The sequence below is a fragment of the Falco cherrug genome, chromosome 12, assembly GCF_023634085.1.
Source record: "Falco cherrug isolate bFalChe1 chromosome 12, bFalChe1.pri, whole genome shotgun sequence".
Classification (NCBI taxonomy): domain Eukaryota; kingdom Metazoa; phylum Chordata; class Aves; order Falconiformes; family Falconidae; genus Falco; species Falco cherrug.
Genome location: NC_073708.1, coordinates 9,001,934 through 9,017,632, shown reverse-complemented (window position 1 = coordinate 9,017,632; position 15,699 = coordinate 9,001,934). Strand labels below are relative to the sequence as shown.

At 40.6% G+C, this 15,699-nt stretch overlaps 1 protein-coding gene across 6 annotated transcripts in view; it reads right to left on the bottom strand.

Annotated features, from left to right (window-relative positions):
* Nucleotides 1-1,208: 1,208 nt before the first annotated feature.
* Nucleotides 1,209-15,699, bottom strand: part of SUCO (SUN domain containing ossification factor) — a 40,913-nt gene continuing 26,422 nt past the window's right edge. For 3 of the 6 annotated variants that reach the window (XM_055724428.1, XM_055724431.1, XM_055724433.1), the window contains 11 exons: nt 15,051-15,142; nt 14,260-14,325; nt 12,215-12,289; nt 11,627-11,723; nt 9,427-10,593; nt 8,467-8,554; nt 6,989-7,093; nt 5,043-5,197; nt 4,599-4,690; nt 3,322-3,377; nt 1,209-3,161 (listed from right to left, as the gene is read on the bottom strand). In XM_055724428.1, the coding sequence (XP_055580403.1) occupies nt 2,715-3,161; nt 3,322-3,377; nt 4,599-4,690; nt 5,043-5,197; nt 6,989-7,093; nt 8,467-8,554; nt 9,427-10,593; nt 11,627-11,723; nt 12,215-12,289; nt 14,260-14,325; nt 15,051-15,142 (2,440 nt within the window). In that variant the 3' untranslated portion in view covers nt 1,209-2,714. Of the gene's footprint in view, nt 3,162-3,269; nt 3,378-4,598; nt 4,691-5,042; nt 5,198-6,988; nt 7,094-8,466; nt 8,555-9,426; nt 10,594-11,626; nt 11,724-12,214; nt 12,290-14,259; nt 14,326-15,050; nt 15,143-15,699 lie in introns of all 6 variants that reach the window. The other 3 variants (XM_055724430.1, XM_055724429.1, XM_055724432.1) reach the window with 3 other exon arrangements.

Below are 15,699 nucleotides of genomic sequence, written 5' to 3'. Positions count from 1 at the left end.
GGAAGCAAGTGTATGCGGGACAAAGTACAAAGCTGCCCATTATAGCAAAACAGAAAAGGATGAAGAAGAATGTTTCTGGCCATCCACAGAACTGCTGCTCCCAGGAAAGGCAACCTTCTACACCCCAGAGCTGTATGCTCACACTGTGCCTTTGATAAATACGTATCACCACCACTATCTTCAGTTTAAGTTCATTAACTTTAGCTTCACAACCAGATTTGCTTTCAGCCGATGCTTACAGGCCAGACAGAGCCAAGCAAAACTAACCTCCCCCCGTGAGAGACATTTATTGCCTGCCTATTGCATCAGATGCATTTGGCCTCGTTCTACATCTAACAGCATATTACAGCTCTGCCAGCCTTTAGTTTATAACCAAACAGTGAAGATGGGCCGTTTCAAGAATTCGGTCACATCCAGCTTCAGCTGACCGTTACTGACAAGAACAGCTCAGCGATCGCCAGGGCAGTAAAGAAAAGCCTGCTCCCTACAAGCGACATATCAAAAGGAAGGCCAGTAAATAAAAAAAGCCCACAAGCACACACCCCACACACCCCTGGCAAACCCCACACATTCAGTTGTTTTTAAATCACAGCAGTATGAAGTGGAGAGTCTCGAGACGTTCAAGCAAGAAGTTAGTGCCAGAGAGGTCTCATTTGAGAAGAGAAGTAAATGCTGGACAGCTGGTGAGGTTGGTGTGTGGCTGCACACGGCACTGCTGTGCTTGCTAGAAATAAGTTCGGAGGAAGGGACCAGTCAGGGGGAAACTTCAAACTGAAAAACTGTGGTTTGGAATGATAAATGACTATCTAACATTTTCTTTTAACGGCCTTTTATATCCCTCATAAACCCTAGCTCCAAGTACCAAGTGGTAATTCCATGCAGGCATTCTCACAGGAAGCTACCGCCTCTTAAGGATGCTCCTGATGAAGTGAACTGACACCACTGGAAACTTTTCTAGCAGTTTTACATGGCCACGATTGCTGAACTTTCAAAGCACCACTCAGCCTTCAGCCTCCCTTCCCCCACCCCACCCCCCCTTTTCTTTTTTTTAACTAGACAAACCCATCTAGCCTGACAAATGAGTTTATGAACTCCTTACTATGGTGCCAAGGACCCCAGTTCTAGCCCTGGACTGAAATTTAAAGCCTAGTCCTTCTCAAAGAGTTCAAGCCACAAGTTTCATTTTCAAAAGGAAAAATGCCAGCAAATTAAAGACAAAGTGTTCAGATTTATTTGGAAATTCACAGTTTCTAATGGCACTACAGCTCTGTAGTTACATACTCTTGTTCCACAACATCGTATGCTGCACTCAGGTGGTATTTTCTTCATCCAGGTTTAAAATTCTTCCAAATCCACGATCAACACGTCTGGTTCATGTGCTCTGACTGGCTAATTGTGCAGATCAACTCCAAAAGTACATAATCTTAAAATATTCATAAACTAACAAGAAAGCAGCAAAAAAACCAAAGGCTTTAAATAAGTCACATTACATACAATACCCAGGAAAGGCATTAGATCTGTTAAAAAGGGTACCACTAAAAGTGCTCAATAAGTTAACTTATTTTTTACAACATGAACCTGTAACACCTGTCAAAAGGAATAACCTTTTGTTCCACTCACTCAGATACACACTCAACGTTTGAGCAATCACACATCCTATAGTATCCAAATACACAATCACAGTCAAAATAAAAAAAACACTTGGATATGAAAAACACCAGCCATACGAACACTGCACATTTGTTAGCCAATACAAAAGCAAACATTATTGAAATACCCACTGTGAACCAGCCTGACTGGTCAGACTTCAAGGCTTTGCAAACTCAACACATCCAGAGCTGGCCTGGAGAAGGGCCCAGCTACACCAGTTTGCCCCCACGTTCTTCAGCTGAGCTTTTTCCCCAGCCTCTCGGCAAAGGAACAGTGAGCCTTCTCCATTCGCTTCCTTCAGAGAACTACAGCAGGCAATTTAGGTAACAAATGCACTCATCAGCCTAAGATCCCCTGGTACACAGGGAATCCCAAAGAGCCACTGTAACTCATTTAGTACATCAGACCACAGCTCCGATATGTAACTGAACGTGGAAATAAAACGATTACCATCCCCAGAGAGGTTATCTTCCTCAAATGAGTTTGCAAAACTAAAAGTCTTGTCAGGCAAGCCCACCTGATTAGTATTTTTACAGTATCCAGTCCACATTACTGAGTCCAGCTGAAGGCCAACACGTCCCTTTACAGCACTGTAGTGTTGCATCTTCAAAAAAAGCTAGAGAAATTACAAAATAAATCAAATGACAAACAATTGTATCTCCCCTCTTCCAGTGGCATTATAAATAGACAAAAGGCACATAAATATGGGAAGGTGCAAGAAATAGGAACAAAGCTAAAGGAAGAGGATTAGGCTTTTATCCCTATTCCACCCAACAAACTGGGTTTCAAAAAATCTCTGCCCCAGGAACTGTGAAAAAAAACCTTTATAAAATGAACCCCGCCCTCCCTCCCCCCAAGCTGTTCTCATAGGAAATTATCAGCCTTGTAAAGCTGCAGCTTATAGCCAAGATTGACACAATCCCATCTATTTAAAAAGACAGAAACCAAATTTCTGAATACTTTCCAATTAGTTGAGCTCTTCGTCTCCCACTATCCTCCCACAAAATACCACAGACTGTTCTCAAACGAACAAACACCCTCCTGTTTGAGAAGTTCAGCTAGTTTTATATGTGTCCAGAAACTGCCGTGACACCAAGTGTTCCCACTGTTATATCTTTGTTTCCTTTGATTATGTCATGCAGGCTTGGCATTGACCCTGACTTAGTCTGTATCAGAGTTTTTATGAGCTTCCCTTGGTCTGAAACCTTAGACCGTCTTCGTTTTATAGCCCTCTTCTCAGTTTTTGTCTTTTGGGTCTGTCCATTGCACAGGCTTGTACATGCTGAAATGCCACAAAAATAGGATTCCTCAGACTGTGATGACGTTTCGGAGCTTCCTTCAGATGGAGGGCCCTTGTACGAAGAGTGATAAACTTCCCCAATGTTAGAGAAGTCCCTCTGGTTTGTAAACGGCTTCCTTCCTTTAATTTCCCCGTTGGCTACTGGAGGCAGGGGCTCTGTTGCTGGCTTAATAGTCTCTACTTTTTCGCTTTTGTATTTACAACGCTTTTTCTGAAACCACAAGTAAAAAGAGAAACAGTTAGGTTCTGAAAGACAAGCAAAGCTTAAAAACCAAGCCCAGGAACCGGCGGAGGGGAGAGCAGCCAAGACGTGCGTCACCTGCCGGCAGAAACACGCTCAGCCCAGCCTGCCCTCCCTGCAGCCACCGTACCTTCTTCTCTGGGGAAAACTTCAGGGGTTCTACAATGTACAGGTCTTCCGGATCCACTGCGAGAGAAGGAACACAAATTTAGCAGTCTGACCCTGCCATCTGGAAAGCGACACAATTCTAAAAAAGCATGACAAAGTATTCCACTGGTCACACAGGTTTTGCTCCTGTTACAAGTTAGGGGAGGCGCAACCCATGAACAGTGCAAGTGAAGTCAACACACAGAGGAGTTCCCCTGTGCTGTCACGGCAGCTGTCAGTGATAAATGCTTGAAAACACTTGACCTCCTGATAGAGTAGCCCACAGAAGAGGTGCAGAGAACATCCTTCAGGGAAAAGGAACAATAGTCAGCAAAAGTTAGTTTCTACGAAAATGAACTGTCACCAACGTAAGAGTGTTTAGCGTGCAGCCTGCCCCTGACAGGACAGACCCTAGAAACATGTGTACCTATCGAGGACAGATGTTCTGACACAAGACCAGTCTGGCATTCTTCCATCAATGCTTTGTAAATCATTCATCCAAGCTGAAGCAGGGGAGAATTTGGAAAAAGTGTGGCTTTGCAAAACAGCCGCCTACGCCTTAGCTAGCCTCTACTGCAACACGTTCCCAATTCAACTCATCAGTTTTCACGCAGTTTTATTCACAGCACAAAAACCCATGATGCAAGTTTGCTGCACCAAAAAAAGCAGTGCCAGCTGCATACTTGGTAGTTGTTATAATCTGCAACACTTAGTTTTGCATGATGATGATGGCCTAAGAAATCAAAATTCAATTGTCCCAAGTGTAACATGCACACTGAAAAGACCAGATCATTCCTCATACCCAAGGCAAGATAAATAGCCTAAATTTTCTTATTGCAGTTGATAAAATTGGATCCTAAATATCTGCCAAGTTTCAAAGACAGGCTATGATGACTTCTCAGAAGTCGGGCGTTCAGATTTCCCACATCCAGCATTAAAAAAAGAAGCAGCCACTTTCTGCAAGCTTCATAGCTTTGTAGACCTGAATGCCTGCATGGATTGCTAACCCCAAGAAAACATCTGTAGAGCATAAGTGATAGCGAAGACTACATTTAGTGTTTTAGCATAGTTTAGCGCGCAGTTCCGTGAGAGTCTGGTAACTTGTTCATGAACCACTCTGTCCTACAGGACATACATGCAAACTACCACAATCCAGCAGCATTTACCTGCAATTCCATTTTCATATGTTTATAGTAACACACACATTGTACAGCACTAAAAGTAACTCTAGAGACTAGATGTACAGTATGTGAAGAATACCTTCTTTACCGGCTAGCTGAAAAGACTGTGATCTGACCAGTGGAAGAGAAGTTCTTCTTTTCAAATTCATATCATCATAGGAGGAAAAACACCTAGGAAACAAAATCCACAAAGCTTTTTTAAACACCTTTTTCCTAGCACTTTGTCATACACATTGTTCGTTAAGAAACATCTTTGGCAGAAGGACTGATTTATTTGCCGAGGTGCTCAAGAAAGGCTGGCAAACAGACGCAGTACTGTATTTGCAACAAGCTATCAGGGCATGTTAAGTGTAGTAGCCCCAGAATGCTCCTAGGAAAGCACTACTACAGAGCAGTAGTTCCTTTCTATCTGTTTTGAGCACGCAGAAAGGTGACTCAGAATTTAAGTGGGTGTGCCAGTCTCAGTAGATTCAGGAAACATCAATAAAAGCTGCAAGAAAAATTTTGTTTCAAATATAATTACCTTTTGGGACTAGGGTAGTGATTACTTTTGGGAATTTTTGAGAGGTAATCTTCACAGAACTGAGAAGTGCTTCTGCACCGCTGCACACAAAGCACCAAGCCCAGGATGACACACAGAACCAGAGAAATCACAAGGTAAGTCTGCCGATCAGAAACCTGAAAGGATTTAATATAGTACTTAAAGACAAAGAATAATTTAATGATACTATTATTGTGTTTTAAACATTGAAATATTTAAAAGAACAAAACTGACATTCTCATGTCACTTTCCTCCAATTTCACTAAACTTTTGTTCAAATTTGAGTTTTTTCAGAGGTTTGACAGCCTATTGGCTACACAGTACCGGAGGAGTGAATGCTGAAAACCACCAGCTGGTAACACAGGACAAGATTTCACCAACTACAGTGCTACCATGACTTAAAGCAGCAGCCACCCCTTCCGAAGAGCTTTCAAACCTACCTGAAAGTAACATAGTTTCTTAGTATGCTTTCTTACAGGAAGCAACTACTCTGTTTTACAGTTGACATGGATGTTTAACACTGTCTCAGTTTTATGTGATTTTCCCCAGCTGATATTGCAGTACTTCACAGAATGAATACCATTATATTTACTTGATTCAATGGGTTTCATCTTTCTGACTACTGTTTCATTTCACAATCTAGCAGAAGGATTTTTTCAAGTACGTTAATTTCTGAAGACTGACAGATGAAGTTTACTAGAATTACATGGAAGCTGAAAACCACGGGTATTTTGCACATAATGTTTAAAAAATGAATTGCACAGTTCTCTTCCTATTAAAAAAAAGTAGTATCTTCCATGCACTAAGAAATCTTTGAAGTCAGAGACTTCAGAAGAGACAAGGAAAATTACTTTTTTGTAACAGGCAAAAAAGTCAGACTAACAGACTCTTGGCGACTAGAGCCATATGTTCAAATTCCAGGGTACTCATCTAACATACCCTGATGATCACCACTGTCAACGCCCAGTTAAAACCACAGCACTCACGAACACAAGCTCTGCCAGCCAGGCATTAAAGAAAAGAGTTTCATTAAGTGTTAGAAAACAGGTCATGAGATGTCTTTGGCAACATACACAAAAAAAAAGGTCACGTTTACATTACTACTTGAAATCCCAGGCTGGAGAAGGTAAACATGAGAGATTATGTTCCTAATACTGCTGCCAAGATTCCTCTAATCTCAAAAGATCACAATAGCCAGACAGGAAAGGAGAAGGGCGCCTTAGCTGTACGAGCCTCCCATTCAGTAGCTAAGAGCACAACCCTCCACGTACTCGTCCGTTATTACAGCCCAGTTCCAAGAGTGGCCAGTACGCTCTTGCACACCAAGATTCCTGTGGCAAGAGTCTGTTAATACTCAAGTGGACAATGTTAAGTGCTGGACACTGCAAAGCATCCCATTTTACTGAAGCTGTGTAACAAAGCCATGCAATACAATTGGTTCTGTAACACAGAAAGTGCCAGAAAAGTTCCTGAAGCATGAACTTTATCATTCCCTCTGAAACTTCAAACATTCTGTATGTATAACCATTATTAAAGTACCATTATTGCCATTTCAAAGTCAGTGGTTAACCTAATTTCATTAAGAATCATTTCACAAAACAGTATAAATTCCAACGCACTCCAGGAAGGCCGAGATATTACGTTATTATATCTGAGTTTTATCTTTCTCATTAGCTCAGACTACAATCATGGGGCTGGCAGGGCTGTAACAGAAATTGTTACCATTGTTGCTGTGCACAAGACAACTCAAGCTACAAAAACCTTCCTCCCCTTCCTTAGCCAGCTGCTAAAGAAGGCTGAAACCAACAATGCAGACATCATCTCGAATGAAAAGTTTCATTTAAAGACTCCAGACCTCTTCAAATTCAGGTATGTTTACGCATTCATTTCCTTTGAGTTCTGATGACATATTGCTGAATTATAATTACCTCATGTTTTAATTCTGCCACAGTTCTTGACAGATTAGAAACCAGCTGCGTCATGTTGGTGAGCTGTGCTTGTAACAACTGGATTGCTTCTGTTTGCCGCTGATCCTGTACAGAAGAGAGTCATGGCCATGCTATTTAGTTGTCAGGTTCCCACCACCATATACTCTCACGTGTGCCCCGTTAGCACTGTCTGACACAGGCAGGCATTTTGTAGCCGCACGACCTGTTCAGCATTGTTTCCAAAAACATTCGTGTCACATTTGAAACAGCAACGTTTTTACCTATCAAATAACGTTGTGTAACATTACATGCCAAGTGCATTTCATTACAGTGACTTCTGTTATCTTTATTAAAGGCAGGCTCAATAGCCAGCTCCACACAATGACTACCAGGAAGCCGAGTACCATCATGTCACAAAATCCACGTGCAGATGACCAGGCAGAGCTGAAATCTAAGGGATGACACAGCTTCTGTTTTGGGATCAGGCAGCCAGCCTCTTAATGACAGGAGGCTGAGACAGCCAGGAACAAGTCCTTTGCAGCTACCATCTCCTTCCCAGCAAGAGCCCCAACAGGATTAAGAAAGGTGAGCAGACCATCAGGGAGGTTAACCAAGAGTCACACCTCAGACTGACCAGCATTTGATAGTATTTAAAAAAAAAAAAAAAGGCAGAAAAGAGCACGCACATGAGCTCAGGGTAGTTGCAATTTTCTTCACTGTTGATGGATAAGCAAGCTACAGGCCTGGGACTACACTTCAGATATTTCCAGTTTGGGGTTAAGTCTGCTATGCCACACGAACCGTTGCTTTAGTGATTTTTCAGCACTGCAGTTAGTGCTATATTTCACAGCTGCTCAGTGAAGCCAGGGTGGCAGAGCAGGGAAAACCTTCAGCTCCCACCTCCTTAAATCACATTTTAAAGAATGAACTAACTACACTGTCAAATGCAAATTTGGCATAAGCCACTACTGTACCCCTCTCCCTTTCTAAAGGCTAGGTCTCTTCAGCAGCATCAACACAATCATTTCTCTGTACTTTAAATCAGAGATGGAAAACAAACCAAGTTTATAAAACAGAAAAACCAGAAGGTTTCGAGAGCAGCTACAACCAAGAAACAAGGGCTGGAAGTAACCTCGGTAACTTTTTTATTGACAAAGACATTTAAGGGTTTTAGTCATGACCAGCTGACAACGGGGTGGGTTTTTTTTTTTTCCTTCAAATAACAAGGAAATTTTTCTTAAAAAAAATAAATCAGGAAACAGCTGGAAATGCCTTAACTCTAAAACAATTGAGAACATCTACAAATTTTATTACAGAGAAAAAAAATTGGGAAGCACGGAATGTATGCTTTTAAAAGGCAGATAGGCAGCTAACAAAAATCTTCAATTGAAAGCAGATTTCTGCACCTCCTTGCAACTCTTTCTTAAAAGTAAACTTTCCTAATTAGGAAAACAGTTAAGTACTCCAACAAACCGTACCTGCTCTTCCGCTATTCTTGAAGTGTTCTGAAGTTTTATTATTGTTTTATTGAAAGCCTTCTGCATTTCTTCCATTTGCTTTCGGTACCTAAAACAAAGAGCATAAGGGTCCGAAATGCAGGTTCATAAAAATTCCTCAGCATTAGACACATCTTCAGAAAATATGACTACATCAGCCAAAATCTTCTTTGCCCAAGTAAGTTTTATTTAAATATCAAGTGGTATTTCCTTTTAAATTTCACACAAACTACAGATGCATCTCCTTCCAGGTTTTTTTGTGGGTTTTTTTTCCAAAGTTAAAGTCACATCTATTTCAAAAACTCAGAGCTTAGCACCAATTTACTGGAATTCACTATGGAGAGAGAATTCTCTGCAAACACTGACTGCCAAGACAGACACATCAGTAAAGACAACAAAGAGCTCCTTCCTTGGAACTAATTCTGAAATGTGTGTATTTCCTGATTTTCCTGTGGCTAAGGAGCACCACAGATATATACATACATCCCTCACAGAAAGTTCTTTGTTCCCTCTCCATGCTCCCTTCTTCAGCAAGGGTTATTGCAGATAACACGGCAGTTTAAGTGGAAACAATCAATGCAGCAAAGTCATTGTGGGTCTGTGTCACTCAGTTTAACAGCAACAGCAGAACATCCCTTTTTGTTGAAAGGCAGCATTAGTGCTTACATCCTGGCAACACTTTTTCCTTTTAAAAAACCCCACAGCAATACTTCTCAAAACAAAATAAAATGTGATTGTAAATGAAATAAAGAAAGGGAACCCCCACCACCCGCAGACACCAAGGGTTAGGTACTGTTCTCAGTTTTCCATAAAGCTTTATGCTGTGATTTATGTTATACTCTGCTTCTGCTGTACTACTCTCCATACCTGTTATACTCTTTCGCATAGCTGGCTAAAATCATGTTTACTTACGGCAGACTTACCAGCCTTCCTCAGACTTACCTCTGACTAAGTTCTTCTAAATAACGGCTGCTGAGAGACATGTTTACTTCTAGGGCTTTTATGCGATTATTAAGGCGCATGAAGACAGACTCCTTTTGATTAGATCCGTGAACAAGATTCCCATTAGCATAGCCTAGATCTGTTGAATTCTGCAATTCAGCATAGAAGTCTGTAGCTGTCCTCTGCGGTCCCCCAGAGACCGGAATTGCCATTAAAGCTTCTTCAGTTGCCTGATCATCCTCCTTTGTTTCGGCAGACACAGAAGACTCAACAGGAGGCAAGACAGGTTTCTGCACATCTGGAGTGCTTTCCCTTCCTTCCCCAGCATCGCTGGCTAAGATGTCTGCTGTATATTCAGGCAGCAGAACAGTCTCTGTAGGCTTTGAAATCACTGGTGTAGCAACAGTCTCTCTTGTGCTCGTCTCCTTTAGCTCAGTGGCCCCACTGGTCTCAGAAGCTGCAGGGCTTTCTTCTGCCACAGAGCTCTCAGCCTTTTCTGTTTCTGGTCTGATCTCAGCTGTATCCACCTGCGAAGTTACCCGCGGTGCTGCGTGGCCTGGATCATCTTTTGCAGGCTCCATCACCACGTCTGTTGTTGGCAATGGCTTAACTTCAGAAGTAACTTCTAAGAGGATGGACTGAGAGACAGTTTGAGGATGGCTTGGCTCCAGTTCTATTGAATCTGTGGTCTCGTTACTGATCTCCTCATGGACCATACTGCTGAAGTCAACTGCAACAGTAGATCCAGGTGGTCTTTCAACTTTGCTGTCCAGCTGCTCAGGCAGAGGCTCATCTATTGAGGTATGTATGGATTCAGTCAGAACCAGCTGTGGCTGCTGAACATCAGCTGAGTAACCTTCCCCTTGCTGACCTTCAGTTTTACTACGCTGCCGATGCATGGCTACTGCAACTGAACACCATTTAAACAGATATTCGGAAAAGGTGGAAATACAACACACTGTTGCCATGTCACTGCAGTACTGTTCTGTCTCAAGTTCAAACCATGCCGATGCTTCTTCTTCCTGTTCATCACTGGACAGCAAGGTTACTGTTGACCTGCTTGTATCTTCTTCATACTCTTGCACTAGCTGAACAATAGGACTTTCTTTTGTCAAATCCACAATTATTTGCTCTTTATCGATCTGTGGAATATCTGTAGTAACAAGTCTACAATAAAGGAGTTAGAGATAGGATGTTACTTCAACAGTTTTACATGCCTGCTCTGGCAGACTGCACAAGTAGGATCTTTTAGAAAATTAGCAAAGCTGATTCCAGTGACCAAATGCTGGTTTGGATATGGTCAGAAATTCTGTAAGTTAGTATTTTCTCTGGTGGTTTTCAACTCCGATTTCAATGTATTTCAACCCTTGCTTCTGAAACAGCAAGCCTTCTCAATCAGATATTGCCCCCTTCCCTCACCTCTGAAAAAAAAGTCACCAGTTCAGATATCACTCGGTTCTTACATAGCAAGCATCTTACTCTTCTGCTGCAGTCAAATGCAAGATTTACAACCCTCCCGCTGACCTTCCTCGGTCTCTCAACAAATCAGAGCACTAGGAAACCATAAAACCACTAAATTCAGCACAAGTCACATCTTAACATTTAAGAGCTAGCCACAACTCTAAGTAGTCAAATCTGAACAGTTGAAATTAACTGAACACCCCCACCCCCCGATTATCTAAATACAACTCTTCCTCCCAACTTAATTCCCTATCTTTGCATACAAGTTTTCCATCGAGAAAAGCCTAGCAAAAAATAAGCTTCTAAAGCAGAACTTTTGCACATACAATTTAATCGAAGTTTCAGCGATAGAGCTTATGTTCCTAACTAGGCTCCTTTGCAGGAGACAACCTGGAAGAATATTAAGTCAGTTTCCATCTAAGAAATCCTCAATAGCCAAGAACAAAACACTTCTACTTCTTGTAAACAAAGAGAAACACTTGAGAAAGTGATGTATTTTGACATTCAGTCAAGTGTCAAAACAAAATATATCATAATGGAAATAGCTATGAACAATAACTAAAGCAATACATTTCCCTGGTTAGTACATTACCATACTACAAGTTTCATCAAGTACTTGCCTTTTTACTCGTTTAAGATAGTATGCTGTACCCAAGCATTCTACTACCAAAGATTCCAGGCTGGTGCATGTTAGTCTCTGCTAAGTACACAATGAAAAAACCCAACATCAACCACTTACTCTGGTGAAGGAACAGGAGTTGGTTCAGGCAGTCTTGGTGCAGCTGTTGAAGTTGCAGGGGTGGCAGTGACATTTTCAGACACACTTTTGTTTCCTGCTGCAGGAAGGAAGAAGACGTGAACATAGATTTAAGAACCACATTTGTTTTCAATGAATTCTGAGATTGTTTTTTACAGATTATTAACTGCACTACCAAATTAACTGCAGGTGTCAAAGTTACTTGAATGAAAGTGCTGCTGACAGTTTATGTCTACAATGTAATAGACATATCTCAAAATATTTCCAGAAAGAAGCAGCAACTTATGACTTCACAACTGAGGCTGGGCAACAGAGAGACTGAAGATCTCCAAATATAGCTGAAGAAATAGACACATTATCTTTCTGTCTGTTCCCTTCTCAGCAAATTCAGCATCTTTGTTCCACTTTTCACAGTCAGTAAGATAAGAATTCTATGGCACTAATTGAGTATGCCATAAAATGTGAAAAAAAGTCATATAAACATAGATCATCCAACTCCTCACAAATTAAACAAAATAAAGAGAAATGACAAGTTTCCAGAATGCTTTTCATCTAAAGCAATCATAATACCTTCAGCTTCAGCTGACTCCTCAGTTTTGGCTCCGAGCATATTAGCAGCAATATTCACCATACTTAGGATGGCATCTAAAAGAGAAAACAACTACTCAGAGAAGACATATTCAGAGGGCCCAGAGATTAGCACCACTGCGAGATCTGCTATTTTGTAGCATTTGCTTGAAATGCATCCCAGCATAAGGATGTAGAAAAATCCAGTTGTTCTATTACAGTGGATGCATCTGTTGCTTTTAAAGGTTAAGTTTATAAGCTAGAAACCTGTATTTGAAAGTCTGTATCTAACTTTTACCAGCTAAACCTTCTAGCTTCTGCAAGAAGTTCTCACTGATCATTAGTCCATTGAAACCAAGGAACAGTAAGGCAAACACAAATACTTAAGCATGGAATTTCCTGGCAACTTAAGTGTGTGAACCACTGACGGAGGTTCCAAGCCAGAGATCTAGAGGCTGAACACTCAGAGGAGCTCTAATAACGACAGGCTGGATCATTTGTTGTAATAGCACTAAAGAACCAAGTCAAGAAATGTCATTTGCTAAACAAGCGAGAGACTTCTGCCTTTGGACACAGGGTGTCCACAGCAGGACAGACAAAAAACTAGATTCATTCAAATAAAGCTGGACTCTGGCATTTTGCATCATACCTCCCTTCTTAATCCTGAACCTTACTTTCGGCTCCAATACTGCTGCAACATAAAAATTCAAAATATTTTAAGATTTGAAGAAGAAAATCTAGACTTCATAATCTTGTTACTTCAATGCAATCTAGATCGGTCAAGGCAACTGGAAGAAAGCTGTAACAAATGTTCACAGATCTGGTTTAGATATATTTTTAAGAATAAGTAACAATCACTGCACTGTTTCAGTGCTCAACCGTCTTTCTAAAGTACTGCCAGTAACAGGTGTTTCCAATCTTCTAACCTTAGCTTTAGAACTCTAAAAAAACAATAGAAAAGTCACTGCATTTTTCAGACAACGAACAAAAAAACCTGCAATACTGCACTTGCAGACAGAACATGTGAATATGCCTCATCAGGACAGTATGAAGACAGAAACTTTGAAAGTCACAGTTAAGAGATAAATAGTGTCAGGAAAGAATATACCGCTTTCTCTCCTCAGTGAGAGGATAGCGTCTAGAGATCAACTGGCCTTTCCAGTATTTCCCTTCTGAAAACTGCACTAAGCTGTGCGACATTCCTAGCTGTGACCTTTTTGTGAAATGACAACTACATTCTAAGAAATAGTGACGAAGAACTCTGCAGCTCTGATCCATTATGGGATGAAAGGAAAGCCTGAGCCCAAACAGCATTCATTTGGAGTGCAAGTCTACACTACGGTAACAAATCTTCACTAACTGGGACAGAAGGAAGAGTGGTACAGCGTAAGAGCGCTTTAGAAGAACTGGTGTGGCAGCTGATACTATCATAAATAATTCAGTGGTTAAGAATGCCATTAAAACTGAAGTATTCTTAGCAAAACAAACCCCACACATAGAGCTTTTCCAATGAAAAAAAGACAAGACACAGTCAAGAACGATTAGCTCTCTCTAAAAAAGTATAGCTCTTATGAGGAACACAGAAGCTACAATATTACACAAAGCAGTCTCAAACAGTGCTCTCCATCTCTTCCTTTCAAGCTGAACAAAGTAAATCTTTATATTGCCTCCTATAAATAAGGCATTTCAATTAAGCACAGATTTCCAAGTTTTGAATAATTAAGGTTCTACAGCACTTTAGTACTGGTTACTTACAGCCCCCTATAACATTCATACTGTTTTAACTGCTCAGAAACCTTAAGTACAGAAAGCAAAGCTTCAAAAAGAGTGATCCTTAGAGCTGGAAAGGTCTATTTTTAGAACACTAAGAACGATACCTCAACTTCAAATTGTTACTGTTTATTCATATGCAGTTAAATAGGAAACACAAATCATTTCAGCAGAAAAATATGGAAGTCATAGCTGCTGCATGACAAAATGTCATTCCACTTTCAATTAGCTTGTTTTGTTTCAGCACAGCCATAGTTTTTCTAATCAACCATACTCACTTGTAGCAGAACCAAGGAGATTTTTTGAAGATTTTTCTTCCCCTGTATTGTAATCCAATAGATAATCTATGGATAAAGAACACCACTTATGACTACCAATATTAGATGTATCATGGGCAAAGAAAATAAACCTCAAGATTTAACATATCATTCAACCATGTCAGTTTGACAGTGTGAAAATAAAACTACAGAAATAAACTTAAAGGTCAGAGATTACATACTGAAATGTCAAGTTCCAAGCAATCAGAAACCCAAAGAGGTTCAGGCTTCAGTTTTGCCAGGATTCATGGCATAGATAAGGCAAACAGCTCATTGAGCTTCATACAGGGGTTTTTCCCCCCTCCTCCTCATGATGGCTGGAGGTAAGTGTTTTCATATTTTTTTTATTTAAACGCAAAGCCTGCAAGCCGAAGCAAGCACCTTCCCAACTGCTTGCAGCACTGATCATACAATCTCAGGAAAAGGGCAATGGACACTAAGAATATAGCTGCTTCAATGTGAGCTGCTTTGATTATTTTAGTTACCCTTTACTGCTGTCAGCACATGAAGATATTGCCTAGCCTGCCAAGTGAAATAGAAACTTATTGCTAGCATTTTAAATTAACTCTCCAAAGTTATACCACTGTTTAAAACTTAAAAGGATTGTTGGATAAGCCTACAAACACCAAAATAGTCAGCAAGACTAAAGAGTAAATTTGGCAGACAAGCAATTTATCATATGCAGGAAACAAGCCACCAAACTAGCACAAAACATGTCTGAATGGCTAAAAACGCAGAAATTATTTGCTTACCATAATCTTCATCGAAGAGTTCTTGTCGTTCAGACTGATACTGAGAATCAGCTATTTCTTCATACTCTTCAACCATGCTAGTACCAAATACCCTATAAACAAAGGTGTAAAATAAAAACCTTGTATTAGTCTATTAGTCGTGTAATTACTTGACATAATGGGTAATTAGACAAGCAGTATTAACATTATATAACACATAGCAAATCAGATAAGCAATAGTTGCCTTCAGTTAACCAAGATCAAGCAGCAGGTATGCTGCTTTTCCCCAAACTCATATCCAGAGTCCATCACATACCTTCAAGTCTGCACCAAAACAAGATCCTGTTTTTAATTCTAGTACTTCCAGCAACTTTTCCTCCTTTTTAACTTGAGCTCATACCTAGACCTCCTTGCCTTAAGCTCTTAATGAGATCTTACTCCTCCTCTTCAGCTTCACCTTTGACTCACTTTAGGAGTACGTATTCATGACTACCTCACTTTGCGTACTACATTCTCTTTGACCTACTCTGCCAAAATAAAATCAAATCAATCCAATTTAAAGCAGTCTTGCCAACCAAAAGTAGTTTGACTTGTAGAGTTCCCAGGTTCAAATCCTGGCATTGCTTTGACAGTAGAACTGAAATCAGTTTGGTTTTTTTAGGAGCAGTAC